We start from the raw sequence: 19858 nt of genomic DNA, 5'->3' as shown, positions 1-19858 counted from the left end.
TAATCTTAGGTGGTTCCAGGCTTTCTCCCCTCTGGTTCCCGTAGGCACAGGGCCTCATTTGACGTTCTTTCAGGGAGTTGTTTCTTAGATAGGTCAATCATAGTATAGTGCAAAAGGGACTGCTTTTTGGGAGACATTTGTCTATTATCCTTACATCACCTTTTGTTGTTACCAGTTTTGGCTCCCATTTTTAAAGTAGGGTGCAAGTAGCGCCCCTATTGTTCACCTCGCTTAAGTTTGAAAGGCACTACCGCTACTTACTCGGAAAGTACCGGCAATATGGTTCGGCATCGGAACCAAGTGCCAACATAGGAGTCCGCACCCAACAGAAAGGGGTTCAGAACTTAGTTTACTAGGAAGGGTTGAAAGGGTCAGAGGACGCTGTCTTGTTTGTAGTCGTTGGTTGTTCCCTCCTAGTTTTTGGTGGTTTTCAGGTATCTCTTCTGGTTCCCTTGGCCATCAGGTTCTAGAGTAGATTAGCAAAAGAGGCACTGCTGGGATTTGAACCCAGGATTTCCTGTTTACAAGACAGGTGCTTTAACCAGCTAAGCCACAGCGCCTCCCTTACATGGAATCCTTGGAAAGTACCGCTAGTACGGTTCGGCATTGGAACCAAGTGCCAACATAGGAGTCCGCACCCAACAGAAAGGGGTTCAGAACTTAGTTTACTAGGATGGGTTGAAAGGGTTGGAGGAGGCAGTTGCAGGAGCCCAGGGGGCCTGATGCTGGTGACGGAGTATGTCAGCACTGGGTCCTGCCAGGCGTATGCTTACCGTGACTCCACCCCTAACAGTTACCATGTTGTGTCTGGGTCAAAGTAGTTGCTGGATAGTTTGCAGTTCTGTCTTTGTCATTTTGGTAGTTTCCATGCGAGTAGTTGTGTCCTTGGAGTTGGTAGTGGCTCCAGGGTCATGTCTCTTCTGGTTGTGGACGAACACAATTTCCCAAGGACTCATGGTTTTGTTCTTCTCTCTGGATGCGATTAGCTAAGTTAAGCCACTGAAAGAGCTCACCTTTGCTGCTTGCTTTAAAAGTACGCCAAAGCTAAACACCATGGCTACAGCTTTCAGTCCAAAGAGTTCAGTACAAAAGGCGCTGCTGGGATTTGAACCCAGGATCTCCTGTTTACAAGACAGGTGCTTTAACCAGCTAAGCCACAGCGCCTCCCTTGTCCTTATGAAGTTCAGTAGTTACTGGGTAGTTTCTAGGCTGCTTGTAGTCAATCCTACGTGGTTCCAGGTTTTTTCTCCTTTGGTTCCCCTCGGCACAGAGCCTTATTTGAGGTTCTTTCAGGTAGTTTTTGTTGTAGTTCTGGTTTGTTTTACCATCATCTTGTAGTGCAAAAGGGACTGCTCCAGAGGAGGATCCAGAGAATAGGGTTAGATGGAGAAAGTGGATTCGCTGTGAAGACCCTGAAGGGAAAAGACCAAAGGAAAAGAAGAATTTGTCACAGGGGTGCAGGACATGTATGACCAAGACAAAGTGATGATTGAGATGGTTTGGACATGAACAAAGGAGTGTTCATGGTGAAGATCTGGGTAGAAGGTTGCTGAAGGTGGAGCCGCCAGGCAAGAGGTCTGGAGGAAGACCAAAGAGAAGATTTATGGACGTAGTGAGAGAAGATATGAAGGTAGTTGGTGTGAGAGAGGAGGATACAGAGAATAGAGTTCGATGGAGAAAGTTGACTTGCTGTGGCGACACCTGAAGGGAAAAGCCAAAAGAAGAAGAAGAAGATCTGCGGCTTATAGCCTGGTGCGGCTTGTGTATTTCCTTTTTTTTTTTTTAAATAGAGCGGATGCGCCTTATTTACAGGTGCGCCCTATAGTCCAGAAAAAGCTCATCGGGGCGACCCTGGTGAGAGAGCTGACAAAACTACTTACTGATCACAGAGCAAGAGGAAGAACTTCAAAACAGTTGTGTTTCGTCTGAGAGCAGGTTTTGCTAAATTTTGCTTTTTAGAGTTTGGTTCTCTACTTTACGCTGGGATTGAGGGGGATGGACTTCTCCATATGAGTGTTTCAGGCCCAGCTGAGACTCAACTGCTTGCATATCTTTTGTTTATAAAGTGAGTTCCAATATCTGACCTCACTTTCTTCAGAAAACCATGTGTTGTTATATCGTGATTTGCTAGAAATTTGATCACTTTGAGCATTTTCAGCCGCCAGCTCGTCTACGAGAGGTATCTGTACCCATTCACCCTGTCAATCATCTCTGTGGTCTACAGTAAATCCTCTACGTTCTGAATTAATAGGACCCCGGGGGAGGCTTAGCAACATCCAGCTATTCTTTTAGAACCTGAATAAAAATGCCAGGAAATGCCTGGATGGTGTCAGCAATTCTGAATTCAGCCAGAGGTTTGTGGGAATATTGTTTTTGCCAAATGGGCGTGTAGTCAGGCAACTCGAGGTCTTGAGACCTCAAAGAAGCAGGTAGGCTACGTTATCTCCCATGGAAACACTGCGTTCCAGAATTACTTTATCATGTGACACAACGTTGAGCTTGTTGGACTTTGTTGATGGAGAGAAACTTCATTTGGAAATTTGGGTCTGGGTCCATTCAGTCAACGCAAGTAGCTTGTCAGTCATTGGGCCCAGTTCTTTTGCCTTGTGGACATCCAGGGTAAGAGGCACGACAGCTTCATTAGCCCTTTTTTTCTTAGTCTTGCCCTGGTGTAAGAGTCACCACCGCCACCTCCGTACCCATCAGCACCCAGGGTGAGATAGTAGGCCACCTAGCACCATCAATGCTAGCTTGAAGCGTAGGGATAGAGCACGTGGATCCATGTTTTCCAGGATTTATATACGGTTAGTACACCTCATTTTTGCGGCCATTCCGTCAACCCCAGACCCCAATAAGTCCACTGCTGCAGGAGAAAAGTGGTTTTCATGTAGTTTGTAGTTTATACCTTCAAGCTCTGTTTGCTGTTTCCTGGTATTTTTCATTCATTTCCAGGTAGTTTGAACTTGTTGCTAGTGGTTACTAGCTGTTCGTAGCTGTTTCCATGTAGTTTCTAGGTCATTTCCTTTCTGCTTCTCCTGGTCTTAAAGTTGAAGAGGTGTAGTTTGGAATTGTTGTAGTTCACTTTGGGTGGTTTGTAGTATTTCCTGGTTGTTTCTTTGCTATAGCAGTTTTTGGGCTATAAACCATCCTACGATCAACTAATTCTCGGATTTCCTGGGTTGCTTCTTTTCTGGTTCTCATGGTCGTAAAGTTCCATCGCAGTGTAGTACAAAAACGGCTGCTTTTCATCTATATTTGTCAGTGAAGGTGTTTTCCAAGTAGTTTGTGGTTCCCCTGGTAATTCATCGCGCTGGAGAACGTACAAACCCTGGTTACTTTTTCGGTTTCTCTGATCCTGGAGTAGAACATCAGCAGTTTTCTGGTTTCTTGAAGATAATCCTAGCTGGTTTACAGGTACTTCTGGGTTTTCTCTCCCTTGGTTCACCTGGACACAGAGCCTCATTTGTTGTTTGTGTCATTGGTTCTTTGGTAAAGAACAAAGCAGCTGAACCCCAGTTACTTCTAGGTAGTTTTTGGGACAATTGTGTTCTGTTTCTCCCATTTTTAAAGTAGGACACCAACAGTAGTTACTGGTTTCCAGGGACTTCCTGTTCAGGTCCCCTTTGCTGTAAAGTAGAAGGTCAGTCTGAAGGGCACTTCTGGGATTTGAATCCAGGATCCTCTTAAAGTAGAACATCAGTAATTTCCAGGTTGCTTGCAGATGATGTTGTTAGTCCTAGTTTTTAGTTGTTTCCTGGTACTTCTGGGTTTTCTGCCCTCTGGTTCTCCTAGGCACAGAGCCTCACTGCAGGTTCTTTCAGGTAGTCTTGTTTGTAGTCTGTTGTTCCATAGTAGTTGTTACAGTACATGTTACCGGAAAGTACCAGTTACTTCCAGGGAGTCAGTAGGAGTAGAAGGAGACCAACAGTGTCTGGCTATTTGCTCTGGTACTTCTTGTTTGTAGTCGTTGGTTGTTTCCAGGTACCTCCCCTGGTTCCCCGGGCCATCAGGTTTCAGAGTAGTTTAGCAAAAAGGCGCTGCTGGGATTTGAACCCAGGATCTCCTGTTTACTAGACAGGCGCTTTAACCAACTAAGCCACAGCGCCACCCTTGTGCCTACTTACAGATAGTTTCTGGCGTGGCTCTCCAGGGCTTGAAGTAAACTTTGGGTACTTTGTACTTGTTTCCATTTAGTTTACCCATGTTATCAGTCTTGTTATCTCCAGGTGCTTGGACTCTGTTCTTGTGCTTCTGGTTGTAAAGCAGAAGAAAAGTCATTTTCTGGTGGTTGCTGGGAAAATACCAGTTGATAGCTATTCTCAGGTTTTCCTTGTCTTAAAGTTCGATCATACTATTTGTGGTTCACTGTAAGTGATCTGTAGTATTCCAGGTAGTTCCAGAGTCAGACTTGTTGATGCAGTCTGTCATACTTGTGTCTAGGTAGTTCCTGTTCAAGCTCCCCTTGTTGTCCCCTTGGGTCAGTCTAAAGGCACTGCTGGGATTCGAACCCAGGATCTCCTGTTTACTAGACAGGCGCTTTAACCAACTAAGCCACAGCGCCTTGTCATGTGTCCAATAAAGTGGTTGTCACGTGGTTTATAGTTTTTCCCCTCAAGCGATTTGTAGTTGCTTCCAGGTAGTTGATGGCTAATCTCTGTTTGTTTCCTGGTATTTTGCATTCATTTCCTGGTAGTTTGCACTTGTTACTAGTTGTTTGTAGTTTCTGTTTATGAAGCAGTTCCGTTCCGGTTCTCCTGGTCTTAAAGTTCCATTGCAGAGTAGTACAAGAAAAGTTTTTCATTTGTCCGTATGCCGTTTTCTTATTGTTAACCAGGCAGTTAAAGGTGTCTTCCAGGTAGTTTTAGGTTCTCCCATTTTTAAGGTAGGAGACCTCTCATGCTTGTTTCCAGTCCCTTGTAAAGTAGAAGGTCAGTCTGAAAGGCACTGCTGCTTGCAGTTAAGGTGGTTTGATGTTGTTTCTTCGTAGTTTTAAATTGTTTTCCGGTACTTCTGGGTTTTCCCTTCTCTGGTCCTCTCAGCCACAGAGCCTCAGTTGAAGTTCTTTAAGGGAGTTCCTGTGGTACTTCTTGTTTGTTGTATCTTAGTAGTTTTTGGGGGCTTCCAGGTGTCTCTTCTGGTTTCCCGGGCCATCAGGTTCCAGAGTAGTTTAGCAAAAAGGCATTGCTGGGATTCGAACCCAGGATCTCCTGTTTACTAGACAGGCACTTTAACCAACTAAGCCACAGCGCCTTGACATGTGTCCAAAAAAGTGGTTGTCACCTTGTTTGTAGTTTTTCCCCCTCAAGCAATTTGTAGTTGCTTCCAGGTAGTTGATGGCTAAACTCTGTTTGATGTTTCCTGGTATTTTGCATTCATTTACTGGTAGTTTACACTTGTTGCCAGTGGTTACTAGCTGTTACTAGTTCTTTGTAGTTTCTGTTTATGAAGCATTTCAGTTCCGGTTCTCCTGGTCTTAAATGTTGCACTGCTGCTTGCAGTTAAGGTGGTTTGATGATGTTTCTTCGTAGTTTTAAATTGTTTTCTGGTACTTCTGGGTTTTCCCTTCTCTGGTTCTCTTAGGCACAGAGCCTCAGTTGAAGTTCTTTAAGGGAGTTCCTGGTTTAGTTCTGGTTTGTTTCTTAGGTAGTTCCATCATAGTTAAGTGCAAAAGGGACTGCTTTTTGGGAGTCATATGTATGTTTTCTTCTTGTTTGTAGTCGTTGGTTGTATCTTAGTAGTTTTTGGGGGCTTCCAGGTGTCTCTTCTGGTGTCCCGGGCCATCAGGTTCCAGAGTAGTTTAGCAAAAAGGCACTGCTGGGATTCGAACCCAGGATCTCCTGTTTACTAGACAGGCACTTTAACCAACTAAGCCACAGCGCCTCATTTGCAGTAACTTCCAGGTGGTTTCTGATCTGGTTCTTGTTAATTCTAGGTGGGTACAAGTTCAGCAAGAGAGGGACTGCTGGAATCACAACACAGGAAGGAGTTGTTCAAAGTAGTTTCAAAAGTAGCATTGAAAGTCGTTAGCGTTGGTTTTCAGGTAGTTTGCAGTTGTTACTAGTGATAACTAGTTGTTTCCAGTTGTTCGTAGTTGTTTGCTAGTAGTTTCCGGGTCATTTCTGTTCTGCTTTTGCTGGTCTTAAAGCCCAGTAGTTGTCCAGTGAGTAGTTTGGAGTTGTTTTCATGTCGTTTGTAGTGCACTCTAGGTGGTCTGTAGTACTTCCAGATAATTTCTGGTTGTTTCTTTGCTATAGCAGTTGTTTCCAAGTATTTCTCGATTACTTCTCTTCTGGTTCTCCTGGTCTTCAAAAGTTCTAGATCCAGTTCAGTACAAAAGGGACTTTCCACCGTTGGTTGTATTTGCTATCATTCATAGTTGTCCCAGTACTTCCTGTTCCATTATTGCTCTGGGAGTCTTCCAGATTTAAAGTTGTTAGCATGCAGTTAAAAAGCAAGGTAGTTCCATCGTAATTTCTGTTCTTGTGCTTCTGGTGGTAAAGTAGAAGCTCAGGGGAACCCCCGTTCTTCCCGGTCGTAGATCTCGCCGACGGACGTCACCTGAAAATTGTCGCTTTGGGAAATTTCCACCATGTGCTTAAAGTTCTCTTCTGGGTTGTGAAATAGTCTTTGCACAACGTGGAAGCGGCGAAACATTTCCAACCGCCGTCCAGCGCTTGATGCAAACGGTCAGTGGACTCATACGGACTTTGTGATTCCCTCGCAGAAGCAACCGATCCTCGCCGTCCATTAGCGGGCCGGGGTCATCGACCCGCCGTTCGGAAGTGTGTTTACAGGGCCTGCATTTTAAATTCTGACAGGGGAACTGTGTGTGTGTGTGTGTGTGTGTGTGTGTGTGTGTGTGTGTGTGTGTGTGTTAATTATCCATACATCTGCAGCGTTTATAAGAAATGAATCATCTAAATAGAAATGATATTCTATGACATCCGCTAGCTAAGCCACGCCCCCAAGATGGCCGTCCAATCACGGTATCGGATAGCCAGGTGGAAAGTTGTAACATTAACGCTGCTGTTAGCGGTGCTAGCCCAGGCTAACGTTTGGCTGTTTGGAATCTAATGGGAATAATCATTAGCGGTAAACGTGACGCTGCTGTTAGCGGTGCTAGCCCAGGCTAACGTTTGGCTGTTTGGAATCTAACGGGAATAATCATTAGCGGTAAACGTGACGCTGCTGTTAGCGGTGCTAGCCCAGGCTAACGTTTGGCTGTTTGGAATCTAATGGGAATAATCATTAGCGGTAATTGTGACGCTGCTGTTAGCGGTGCTAGCCCAGGCTAACGTTTGGCTGTTTGGAATCTAACGGGAATAATCATTAGCGGTAAACGTGACGCTGCTGTTAGCGGTGCTAGCCCAGGCTAACGTTTGGCTGTTTGGAATCTAATGGGAATAATCATTAGCGGTAAACGTGACGCTGCTGTTAGCGGTGCTAGCCCAGGCTAACGTTTGGCTGTTTGGAATCTAACGGGAATAATCATTAGCGGTAAACGTGACGCTGCTGTTAGCGGTGCTAGCCCAGGCTAACGTTTGGCTGTTTGGAATCTAATGGGAATAATCATTAGCGGTAATTGTGACGCTGCTGTTAGCGGTGCTAGCCCAGGCTAACGTTTGGCTGTTTGGAATCTAACGGGAATAATCATTAGCGGTAAACGTGACGCTGCTGTTAGCGGTGCTAGCCCAGGCTAACGTTTGGCTGTTTGGAATCTAACGGGAATAATCATTAGCGGTAAACGTGACGCTGCTGTTTGCGGTGCTAGCCCAGGCTAACGTTTGGCTGTTTGGAATCTAATGGGAATAATCATTAGCGGTAAACGTGACGCTGCTGTTAGCGGTGCTAGCCCAGGCTAACGTTTGGCTGTTTGGAATCTAACGGGAATAATCATTAGCGGTAAACGTGACGCTGCTGTTAGCGGTGCTAGCCCAAGCTAACGTTTGGCTGTTTGGAATCTAACGGGAATAATCATTAGCGGTAAACGTGATGCTGCTGTTAGCGGTGCTAGCCCAGGCTAACGTTTGGCTGTTTGGAATCTAACGGGAATAATCATTAGCGGTAAACGTGACGCTGCTGTTAGCGGTGCTAGCCCAAGCTAATGTTTGGCTGTTTGGAATCTAACGGGAATAATCATTAGCGGTAAACGTGACGCTGCTGTCAGCGGTGCTAGCCCAAGCTAACGTTTGGCTGTTTGGAATCTAACGGGAATAATCATTAGCAGTGGTATCAAGCTAAGCTAGTACGGCTCATGTTTTTCCAAAACTTGAGTGGTATTCCTCCAGGGATTCGCGTAACAGGTCGCAAGAGCGCCATGCTAACCCTAGGGCTTAGCAACCAAGGCTTTAGCAACAAAGGGTGGGCCTGGCGGAAACTTGCGATATTGTTAACGGTAAACGTGACGCTGCTGTTAGCGGTGCTAGCCCAGGCTAACGTTTGGCTGTTTGGAATCTAACGGGAATAATCATTAGCGGTAAACGTGACGCTGCTGTTAGCGGTGCTAGCCCAGGCTAACGTTTGGCTGTTTGGAATCTAACGGGAATAATCATTAGCGGTGGTAGCAAGCTAAGCTAGTACGGCTCATGTTGTTTTTCCAAAATTTGAGCGGTATTCCTCCAGGGATTCGCGTAACAAGTTGCAAGAGCGCCATGCTAACCCTAGGGCTTAGCAACCAAGGCTTTAGCAACAAAGGGTGGGCCTTGCGGAAACCTGCGATATTGTTAACGGCAAACGTGACGTTGCTGTTAGCAGGTGCTAGCCCAGGATACCTTTTGGTTGTTTGGAATTAACGGTTATAGCCATTAGCAGTGGTAGCAGTCTAAGCTAGCGTGGCTAATGTTGTTTTTCCAAAATATGTACCATGTCTCTCCAGGGATAGCTGTGACAGGCAGTGAGGCCGCAATGCTAAGCTAGGGCTTAGCAACGGTAACTGAGAGGGGGCGGGGCTTAGCATTGAATGGCCTGGCAGAGAGTTCACAATAATTGTGATGCTGGTGTTGGCAGGTGCTAGCCTAGGCTACCGTTTGGCTGTATAGAAGCTGATAGTAATAGCCATTAGCAGTGGTAGCAAGCTAAGCTAGCATGACTAGCTAATTTTAATGGGATTTTACGGGAACTTCCCGTTAACTTTTAGGTAATGTAACTTTAAGGTCATATTCTGATTTAAGGGAAGTTTATTTAGAATTTTATGTGACGTCATCAATTTTAACCCATTGTTTTAAGGTAACTTCAACATAATTTACTATTAAGTTGAAGGTTATTTTTCCTGATTTTTACCTCAATTTCTTGAATTTTAAGGTTACTTCCTGTTTATTTTAAGGGAACTTCCTGTTGATTTTTAGGTGATTTATTCCTGATTTTACCTTCATTTCTTGCTGATTTTATTTTCCCTAAATGATGATTTATCTTAGCTGATTTTAAGCTAGCTTCCTGTTGATTTTAAGATAATACCTTGTTGATCTTGGGGTCACATCCTGTTAAATTTAAGGTGATTTTTTTGTTTGTTTTTTTTCTTTTTTTTCCCCCGTGTTAAATTCATGCCTTTCTGATTTTAAGAAATTATGTTACCTGACTTTAAGTGCAATATCTTGTTGGTTGTAAGCTAGCGCCATGTTGATTTTATGGTAATATCATGTTGATCTTAAGCTAACTTCCTTTTACGTTGATTTCTCTGACGTGAAACCGATGCATTTCTGTTTTTAAATATCATTCCAGTTGTTATTAAGTTAATTTTAAGGGTTTTTGTCTCTGAGGTTAACTATTATGACTTTAGAATATTAGCTTAGCTGATTTTATAGCATGACTTGGTTTAAAGGGAATAAGTTAGCTTCCTGTTGGTTTTAAAGTCACTTCCTGTTAAATTTAAGGATTTCTCTCCCCTTCTAACTTTATATTCTCTAATTTCTGATAATTTCACCCATTATCTGGGACGCTAGCTTGCTGTTTATTTTAAGCTAATATCTTGTTGATTTTAAGGTAACTTCCTGAAGATGTGTTTTTAAATATTATCTGTGGCGATTTTAGTAGCATTAACTTTTTCCTATTAAATTTATGGTGATTTTTTTTTTTTTTTTTAAGTTCATGCCTTTCTAATTTCAAGATATGATCTAACCTTATTTAAGAGAATTAGCTTGTTGGTTTTAAGGGCATTACCTGTTTAGTTTTTAGGGCGTTATCTTAGTTGGTTTTAAGCTAGATTTAAACTAGCTCCCTGTTGACTTTAAGGTAATTCCTTGTTAATCTGATGGTCACTTCCTGCTAAATTGAAGGTGATTTTTTTTTTTTTTTTTTTTTCTGATGTTAAATTCATGCCTTTCAGATTTTAAGATATTATCTTTCCTTATTTAAGGGCATCATCTTAGTTGGGTTTAAGCTAACTTTCTGTTAAAGTTAAAGTGATTTTGACCTGATTTAGTTGTGCTGATTTTATCATTTTAGTTTATTTCAAGCTAACTTCCTGTTGATTTTAACATCATTTCCTGTTAGATTTAAGATGATTTTTTCCCCTATTTGATCTTAATTTCTTTGGACTTTAAGGTTACATCCTGATTATTTCAATGTTACTTCCTGTTTATTTTGAAGTAACTTCCTAAAATCTGATGGATTTAAGGTGATTTATTCCCAATTTTCCCTTCATTTCTTGGATTTTAACATCTCAGCTGATTTTAAGCTAACTTCCTGTTGATTTTAAGCTAACTTCCTGTTGACGTTAAGGTCACACCTTTCTGCTGAGGGTAACTTCCTGTTAATTTTAAGCTAACTTCCTGTTGACGTTAAGGTCACACCTTTCTGCTGAGGGTAACTTCCTGTTGATTTTAAGCTAACTTCCTGTTGACGTTAAGGTCACACCTTTCTGCTGAGGGTAACTTCCTGTTAATTTTAAGCTGATTTTCCTTCTCTTCTGATTTCAAGATATTATCTTCGCTCATTTTGAAGGGATTTTTTTTGGTTAGCTTGAAGCTAGCTTGCTGTTGACTTTATGGTCATTATCTTAGTTCATTTTACGCTAACTTCCTGTTGACGTTAAGGTAATACCTTGATGTTATGAAGGTAACTTCCTGTAATTTTAAGGTGATTTCTCTGTGTTAACTAAATATCTTTCCAACTTTAAAATATTATCTTAGCAGATTTTAAGAGCATTATTTGGTTGTTTTAAAGCTAACTTCCTGCTGATGTTTTTCTTTTTTAAATGTATTTATTTTTTTAATTGAACATAAATAGTATAGACATATTTACAAACAAATAAGGCAAGGTAGAATCGAATGTCAACATTCGTTCTGTATGTAATTAGAAGTTAACAGTGTCAAAGGTTTGTTTGAAATGTTTAATGCTAGAAGAAAAAGAAAATAAATAAACAGGTAAATCAATAAATAATTAAAATAGAATAAAAAAAAAACATAAATAACTTGCAAGGGGAATATAATATGTATTTAACTTCACAAGGAATCTCAGACATCAAACTGTATATTTTTTGTTTTTTTCCATAAGTTTATGGGATTTTTAATATAATTCAAAATCGTTTATAAAAGAAAGTAAAATTTGGGGAAACACTTTTGCATTCTGTTTTTGTGAATTAAGAACTTGTCCAGGCCTAAAATAACATTGACACGTAGTTCATCTCTTTTGTGGCTTAAAAGTAAAACCGAATGTTATGCAAATTGGTGACGATGGAAAATTATCTTTAATCTTTTTTTAACTTTTAGCCCAAAAGCTTTGTTCTTTTTTTCACATGAGAAAAATAAACGGTCAACGTGTTGACGTCAAGGTAACACCATCTGCTGAGGGTAACTTTTAATTTCAAGCAGATCACTAAATGTTTGCCTAATTTCAAGATATCATCTTAGCTCATCGTGTTTCAAGCTAACTTGCTGTTGATTTTAAGTCGATATCCGGTTGATCTTACGACACGTCGTCTCGGTTTATTTAAGTGCGTTATCTTGTCGGTTTCAAGCTGTCTCCGCCGCCGAGGTCACTCCGAGGTCTCCGAGGAAACGCCTCTGTTGACGTTTCGGCTAAAAACCCATTACGGCCCATTTGCGACTCCCTGCAGCGGCCGGAGCTCCGATGGAAGGAACGTAAACAATATTAACCGAGAGCTCGGCGATCGCAGGGGGGCAGGAAGTGGTTGTGGTGTAATTTCCTGTTAGCGAGCGCCGCGCTGTCAGTTAGTCGGAGGTTTCCAACCCCTCGTTGGCCATGTTGGTGAGTTTCTCCATCAGGGGAGCCGTCCGGGAGTGTGTCGGGGGTTCATCTTGCGCTGCCTTGCAGGGTCTGGGAGCCTCGGGGGCCCCTCCGGAGAGGACGACCCCCCCGGCCGGGATGTACAAGCTGGACGTGGAGCTGAAGAGGGGGGTCAACCTGGCCATCAGGGACCGAGGAGGTGGGTTTGTCCCGGCGCGTTTGATCAAACTTTCAGTTTAATTTCTTTTTTTTTTTTTTTTTTTCTCAGTTTTCTGTCAATTTTTTTTTTTTTTTTTTTGATGCAGGATTTATGAGATGAATTAAATATTTTTTTTTTGTTCATATATATATATGTGTGTGTGTGTGTAAAAAAAAAAAAAAAACTTAATGGAAAAATTACATGTAGAAATGATTTAAATTTAAAAAAAAGTTATTTTTTCTTATTTTTCTGTCAAATTACATTTTGTTTATTTTGATGCAGGATTTTTAACATTATTTAAATAATTTATTGTGTATATATATATATTTATATTACATATATATACATATTACTAAATAGAAAAAAGATTTAAATTTAGAAAAGAGATCTTTTTTTTTTAATTTTTCTGTCAAATTAGATTTTGCTTTTTTTGCAAATGTTGATTTTTTTTTTTTGATGCAGGATTTATAACATTATTTGAATAATTTATTGTGTGTATATATATGTATGTATATTACATATATATATTTATATACATATTACTAAATAGAAAAAAAAAAATTAAATTTAGAAAAGAGATTTTTTTTTTCTCTCAAATTAGATTTTGCTTTTTTGCAAATGTTGATTTTTTTTTTGATGCAGGATTTATAACATGAATTAAATATTTTTTTTTGTTTATACATATATATATATATATATTACATTACATTTGGCAGACGCTTTTATCCAGAGCGACTTACAACAGAGGACATGAGCACTGCAAGTAACACTTGCAAATTCAAGATGCACAGGAAATATACAGAACAGTCAGCTGGGGTTAGTTTTTTTTTTTTTTTCCATTGAGTTTTATATATATATGTATATAAAACTGAATAGAAAAAAAATAATTTAAAAAAGATTTAAATTTTGAAAAGATTTTATTTGAATTTTAAAAAAAAAAAAAATTCTTTTTTCTCATTTTTCTGTCGATTAAGATTTTTGCTTTTTTGAAAATGTTAATATTTTGGGGATGCAGGATTAATAACATTTATTAAATAATTTATAATTAATTGTGTATACATATATATAATTAAAGAAATTTAAAAAAGATAAAATTATGCAAATTCACAAATTTAATTTTATATATATATATATGTATGTATATGAACCCTGGGTGCAGGATAAAGTAACAAGATATAAATAAAATTTATATCTATTTTTTCTTTAATAAACAGGTTTAAAATAGTCAGGTGGTCAAATTTCTATGTGTGTGTGTGTGTTTGTTTATGACTGCCTGAGTAAATACATGTGTGGGAGTGTTTCAGTGTGTATTGATGTGTGTGTGTGTGTTTGTGTTTGCATGTATGGTTAGGTTTTTGTGTGTGTCTGTGTGTGTGGTTTTGCACGTGTGTGTTTTGTGAGTGTGTGTGTGTGTATGGGCGCTCCTCTGAGCATGTGTGACTGTGTGTGTTTAAGGTGTTGCACACTTATGTATGTGTGTGTGTGTGCCTCTGTGTGTGTGCATATATATTTGTGTGTATGGTTTTACACATAGTGTATATGTGTGTGTGTGTGTGAGTGCTTCTCTGTACAGATTTGTTTGTGTGCATACACATGTGTGATTCATTGTGTGCCCATGCATGTGTGTGTGTTTCTGTATGCCCATATGTGTGTGATTCTTTTTGTACGTGTGTGTGTGTGAATATAATGTTTATAGATTTGCATTTATGTGAGTTAATGGTTACTTATATAGTGTTTTTGTGTGTGTGTGTGTGTGTGTGTGTGTGTGTGTATTCCAGGCAGCAGTGATCCTTACGTGAAGTTCAAGCTAAGCGGGAAGGAGGTTTTCCGGAGCAAAACCATCCACAAGAACCTGAACCCGGTGTGGGAGGAGAGAACCTCGCTGATCGTCGACTCACTGGCAGAACCGCTTTACGTCAAGGTGTGTGTGTGTGTGTGTGTGTGTGTGATGGGGGGTTGAGTATGGTTGGGTCCACTCTGACCCAGAAGAACCCAGAATGTTCTCATCCAGGAGCAGAGGTTCCCTGGCAAAATCCAGGTTTCTAGATTGTCCTTCCGACTCTGAATCACCTGAACGACTCACTCAAACGATTCACCGACTCACCAAAATGAGTCTCTCCAGCTCACGAATGACAAACTGTGACTCACTTTATGACTCACTCCAATGACTCAGTCACCTTCACTGACTCGCTCCAACTGGCCCCAATGGCTGACTCACTGACACACTCCAGTGAATCACTTCAACTGTAATACACTCTGACACACTCAAATGACTCACTCTCATAAACTCCAACTGACGCTCACGTCAACACACTTTACAACCGACTCACTCCTGTATAGTTCAATGACTCACTCTTACAAATGTCAAATGACTCGTTGCTTCCCACCCTTACTAACTCCAGCAACTTATTTTGACATGCTAATGAATCACTTGTGGCAACAGGCACACTTCGACTGACTCCAAACGACTCACTACAATAAATTTCGCTGGCTCATTTTGTCGAACTCCAATGAGCCACTTTGACAAACTCAAAGGCAGACAAGAGCAGACAAGACTCAAACAACTCACTCTGACACACTTCAACTGACTCCCAATGACTCACTTGGTCAACCTCAAATGACTCACTCCGACACTCTCAAATTTATTCGATGCAACATACTCTGACAAACTCCCAACGACTCACGTTGACGCACTCCAACTGACTCAACGACTCAGGTCAACAAAAACCTCAACGACTCAGTTCGGCAAACTCTTGCTCACGGTGCCATACTCCGAATGACTCCTAACGACTCACTTCAACACACTTCGAGGCACCTTCAAGGACTCACTCTGACATAGTCCAATGGACTCCCAACGACTTACTTGACAAACTCCAATGACTCAGTTCAGGAAACTCCAATGAATCACTGGGACACTCCAATTTATTCGATGCAACATACTCTGATTTACTCCCAACAACTCACTTTGATTCACTCAAACTGACTCAACAAACCTCAACGACTTTGTTCGACAAACTCTTGCCCACGGCACCACGCTCCAACTGACTCACTTTGACAAACTCCAACGACTCAGTTCGACAAACTCCAACTGACTCCCAACGACTCCCTTTAACAATCTCCAATGACTCATTTCAACGCCCATCAAGGCACCTCAATGACTCACTCAGACAAACTCCAACTGACTTGCGGCAACGTTCTCCAACAAACTCCCAACGAGCCGCCTTGATGCACTCCCAACAACTCCCTCTAACACTCCCTCTTTTGCGAATCACCAAGATGCTCCCGTCATCCGCAGGTGTTCGACTACGACTTCGGCCTCCAGGATGACTTCATGGGTTCGGCGTATCTCCACCTGGAGTCTCTGGAGCAGCTCAGGTACCGAGGACATACCGGAGAGGAAGATACCCTTAGGGTACCCTTAGGGTACTTAGGGTACCTTAGGGTACCTTGTTTTTGGACCTTCTTTTTGGGACCAACTCTTGTTCTGCGTCCCTGGCAGGAGCATCCCGGTTACGCTGGCCCTGCAGGACCCCCACCACCCGGACCAGGATCTGGGCTCGCTGGAACTGTCCGTCACGCTGACGCCCAAGGACAGTCCCGTCGAGGAGCGCCGCGACTCCACGGTATGGCTCCGCCCCCTGGGACATAACCATCGGGAACTTCAGTCCGCTTTAACCGGATTTCCAAATAGTGATTTATTAATACCATAAGTCAATATATATAGGATTTTTTAATGAATCTGAAAACAAAGGTAGAAATGCAGATTTTTTTTTTTTGAACATTTATTAGAACAGGTTCCTTAACAGAGTCACACACATTCTTATAAAACCTCATAACAAGATACACATTATATAATATTCTTTATAGGTCACTTATTTCCTCACTAGCAAGCGAAAAATAAAATAAAACTAAAAAAAAAAAAAACACAAAAAACAAACAAAAAATAAAATCAAACTCAAATAGAGAATAGAGAAATGTAGATTAATTAAAAATATTTTCATAAAATTGCTACATCTTAATTTAAATTTTCCAAAGTTATTTCTATTATTAGAAATATATTTCTATTTCTAAAATATATATATTTCTATTATTGTGACTCGCGACTTGCAAAATAAAAGAAAAAAATTGGAGGAAATAACAAGTAACAAAGAAATATTTGTAATTTCGATCCCTTGATTTGATATATTTTCCCGTCCAAGATTTATTGTTTCCCTTAATTAATAAAAATAATTATTGATTAATCCCCCCAATTTGCAGCGAGCGCTCAGCCTCTGGAGGCCTTGCGTCCACAAAGTGAGTCGTCGATTAGCGACCTAGCGTAGCATCCCCCCCCCCCCTCCGCCTGTTACCATGGCGACCGGCGGCCATCTTTTTTTTTTTTTTTTTTTTTTTCTTCTGGTTTCGGTCGTGTTTCCTCCTCAGCAGCTCCTCGTGAATAAAACAAATGCACACATGAATGATGGAGAACCTCCTGCTCCTGAGGAGACCAGCTATGTTTCCATCTGAACAAAAAGATATATATCATTTCATATATATATATATGAATAAAATATATATGATTTTATTTTTTTAAACAAGGGTGATTTGACCACTAAATTCGCCTTCCTCCTGGACGATCTCATGATCTTCAGCGACGCCGAACCCAGACGTCCATGTTTTATTCAACGTATAAATGAATTATGTGGAGGAAAGAGGCTGCAGATGTGGAGAATAAAAAAGATGGAGGGATCGCTAGGCTAACTTTAGCTTTAGCTGTGAATATTTTAGATGTTTTAGACCCCTCCTCCCCCCGGTGGCCATGTCATACACTCATCACCTGGATTTTTTTTTTTAAATATATGTGTTTATATCTTTTTATCTAGTTTTCTCTTAACCTTATCTTCAGATATTGATTTATTTTAATATATTATATATTTTTTCCCATAATTCTAAATTCATTTTGTGAATTAACATAATTTTACGTTCCTTAAAATGCATTTATCAATTTATTTATTTATCTTCACATGTTGCTCTATTTTTCAATAATATATATTGATATATTTTGCCCACAATTCTAAACTCATTTTTTGAGTTCACATCATTGTACCTTATTTAAATTTTATTTCTCAATTCATTTCTCACATGATTTTTCTTTTCTGAAATATATTAATATATAGATTTTCTCTTGAATTCTATAAATATTATTTTTTATTTATTTATCTGTTTTCATTATCTTATAAATTCATTTACTTTATGTGTTATTGATGTTTTCTTTTTATAAACAAATTGATATATTCTATCCACAATTCTAAGTTCATTGTATGAATGTTTATCATTTCATCATGTTTTTTTTTAATTTATGCATTATTTATATCCATATTTATGATTATTATTATTTATTATAAATGTATTCATTTAATAATACTTTGTTGATATATTTTCTTTTCCCCAAATTATTAACATATATCGATATATTTTGACTATAACTCTAAATTCATTTTGTGAAATTGTCATTTTGTTTCTTTATTCATTTTATTTTTTAAAGTTTTTTTTTTATGCATATTTAGATATATGATGTTTTCTTTAAATATTGAAATGTTTTTCCCACGATTTTAAATTCATTTTGTGAATTTGTGTCATTTTGCTTTTTTTTACATTTTTTTTTACCCATTTATTTATTTGATATGCAAATATTGATGATATCATGTTTTCTTGAAAAAAAATAGAAATACATATTTTTACTTACTTTGCAATTTTGCCCACAATTTAAATTAATTTAATTTATTTGTTGTTTTTCTAATGTATTTTATTCCATGTCCAGCCCTGAAGCAAAGACGTGTATCTTTTCTTCCGTTGAATAGATCTATTTTTATTAATTTACTGATTCATTGATATATTTCAGAGAAAGCAGAATCCGTTATTTTATTTTTATTTTTATCTTGCAAACCCCCCACTTCCTGTTATATCTCTGTTATCTAACCACAGTGTCATCTGCTAATTTGACGTAGCTGTTAGGAATGTGAATTATTTTATTTATATTTTTGTAGCTTCGCTAGTCCGACACACACACACACACACGTTCACACGCCGCTGGGCGTTTCCTGTTTAGCCCCCAGTAGCTATTAGCATTATTAGCCGTTAGCGGGTGTGTGAACATCAAATTTAATGTACTCTGATGTATGTTCAGACCATGCTGCTCAGGAGGTCCTGGAAGCGATCAGCTAAGGTAAAGCTAACTTCATCGTCATCTTCATCAGCTCGTGCACATGCGTGCGCGCATGTGTGTGTGTGCTGGCGCGGGTCTGTATATATATGTGTGTGTGTGGTGGTGTCGCAACTCTGTCGTGCCTGCAGTCGTGTTTTTGAAATGTTATGGAGTTGTTAGCGCTAATGGATGCTAATCACGCTACATGTGGGAAGCTAGCAACACTGTGTGTGTGTGTGTGTGTGTGTGTGTGTGTGTGTGCGCGGTCCAGCAGCAGCAGACGATGCGCCTCGCCGAGGTCCACAGGAAGTCTCAGCTGTGGAGGGGCATCGTTAGCGTAGCGCTAATCGAGGGGCGGGACCTGATCCCCATGGACCCCAACGGGCTCAGTGACCCCTACGTGAAGTTCCGGCTTGGACACCAGAAGTACCGGAGCAAGGTAACTTCAAGGTTCCTTCACGGATAGAATGGAAACACGCCCATATTTGGAAACCAACAGGTGTGTGTGTGTGTGTGTGTGTGTGTGTGTGTGTGTGTGTGTGTGTGCAGACGGTGCCAAAGACCCTGTGCCCGCAGTGGAGGGAGCAGTTCGACCTTCACCTCTACGAGGAGACGGGCGGCGTGCTGGAGATCACCGTCTGGGACAAGGACACCGGCCGGAGGGACGACTTCATTGGACGGTCAGTGGAACCCTCGGGTTCTCCATGTTCTCCTGGAGGTCTGAACCTGTAATTGACAGCTGACCGGCCTGGGTTAAGCCCCGCCCCCCTGGCCTTCATGTCAGCCACGATTGGCTCTCACCTCCCCTTTGACCTGGATGAGTGCAGGTGATGAATTGGTGAATAGTTCTAGAGCGATTAGCCAAACCTAGCCTAGCTTATCTTAGCGAATGATTAGCTGTTGCCATCATGTGTGATTGCCAAGGGGCCTAGATGTTGGGAGATAGGGAGCTAGATGTAGCCTAGTCTACCTTAGCTTAGCCTGCTTTAGCTTAGCTTAGCAAACTATGTACTGTTGCCATCATGCATGGTTGACAAGGGAACTAGGCTTAGGGAGCTAGATGTAGCCTAGTCTACCTTAGCTTAGCCTGCTTTAGGGTAGCTTAGCAAACTATGTATGGTTGCCATCATGCGTGATTGCCAAGGGGCCTAGATGTTGGGAGATAGGGAGCTAGACATAGCCTAGTCTACCTTAGCTTAGCCTGCCTTAGCTTAGCAAACTATGTACTGTTGCCACCATGCATGGTTGACGAGGGAACTAGGCTTAGGGAGCTAGGAGGCCAGGCATAGCTT

At 40.7% G+C, this 19858-nt stretch overlaps 1 protein-coding gene and 6 non-coding genes across 14 annotated transcripts in view; 1 reads left to right on the top strand and 6 right to left on the bottom strand.

Annotated features, from left to right (window-relative positions):
• The window catches only part of mctp1b (multiple C2 domains, transmembrane 1b), a 60009-nt gene that overhangs the window by 24346 nt on the left and 15805 nt on the right, over nt 1-19858 (top strand). For 2 of the 8 annotated variants that reach the window (XM_086152806.1, XM_086152812.1), the window contains exons 2-9: nt 12271-12382; nt 14161-14303; nt 15678-15757; nt 15882-16005; nt 16640-16675; nt 18549-18587; nt 18838-19005; nt 19116-19246. In XM_086152806.1, the coding sequence (XP_086008932.1) occupies nt 12271-12382; nt 14161-14303; nt 15678-15757; nt 15882-16005; nt 16640-16675; nt 18549-18587; nt 18838-19005; nt 19116-19246 (833 nt within the window). Of the gene's footprint in view, nt 1-12183; nt 12205-12270; nt 12383-14160; nt 14304-15677; nt 15758-15881; nt 16006-16639; nt 16676-18548; nt 18588-18837; nt 19006-19115; nt 19247-19858 lie in introns of those variants that run through there. The other 6 variants (XM_086152813.1, XM_086152807.1, XM_086152809.1 and 3 more) reach the window with 6 other exon arrangements.
• Nucleotides 487-560, bottom strand: trnat-ugu (transfer RNA threonine (anticodon UGU)). The gene has a single exon. It is a non-coding gene; the product is annotated as a tRNA-Thr (tRNA).
• Nucleotides 1091-1164, bottom strand: trnat-ugu (transfer RNA threonine (anticodon UGU)). The gene has a single exon. It is a non-coding gene; the product is annotated as a tRNA-Thr (tRNA).
• trnat-agu (transfer RNA threonine (anticodon AGU)) lies at nt 4033-4106 on the bottom strand. Its single transcript has one exon. It is a non-coding gene; the product is annotated as a tRNA-Thr (tRNA).
• Nucleotides 4488-4561, bottom strand: trnat-agu (transfer RNA threonine (anticodon AGU)). Its single transcript has one exon. It is a non-coding gene; the product is annotated as a tRNA-Thr (tRNA).
• trnat-agu (transfer RNA threonine (anticodon AGU)) lies at nt 5177-5250 on the bottom strand. The gene has a single exon. It is a non-coding gene; the product is annotated as a tRNA-Thr (tRNA).
• Nucleotides 5807-5880, bottom strand: trnat-agu (transfer RNA threonine (anticodon AGU)). Its single transcript has one exon. It is a non-coding gene; the product is annotated as a tRNA-Thr (tRNA).

The sequence above is a fragment of the Fistularia commersonii genome, chromosome 9 (assembly GCF_037954325.1).
Source record: "Fistularia commersonii isolate RoL2024-O1a breed Wild chromosome 9, RoL_Fcom_v1.0, whole genome shotgun sequence".
Lineage (NCBI taxonomy): Eukaryota > Metazoa > Chordata > Actinopteri > Syngnathiformes > Fistulariidae > Fistularia > Fistularia commersonii.
This window is presented reverse-complemented; position numbering and strand designations above follow the sequence as displayed.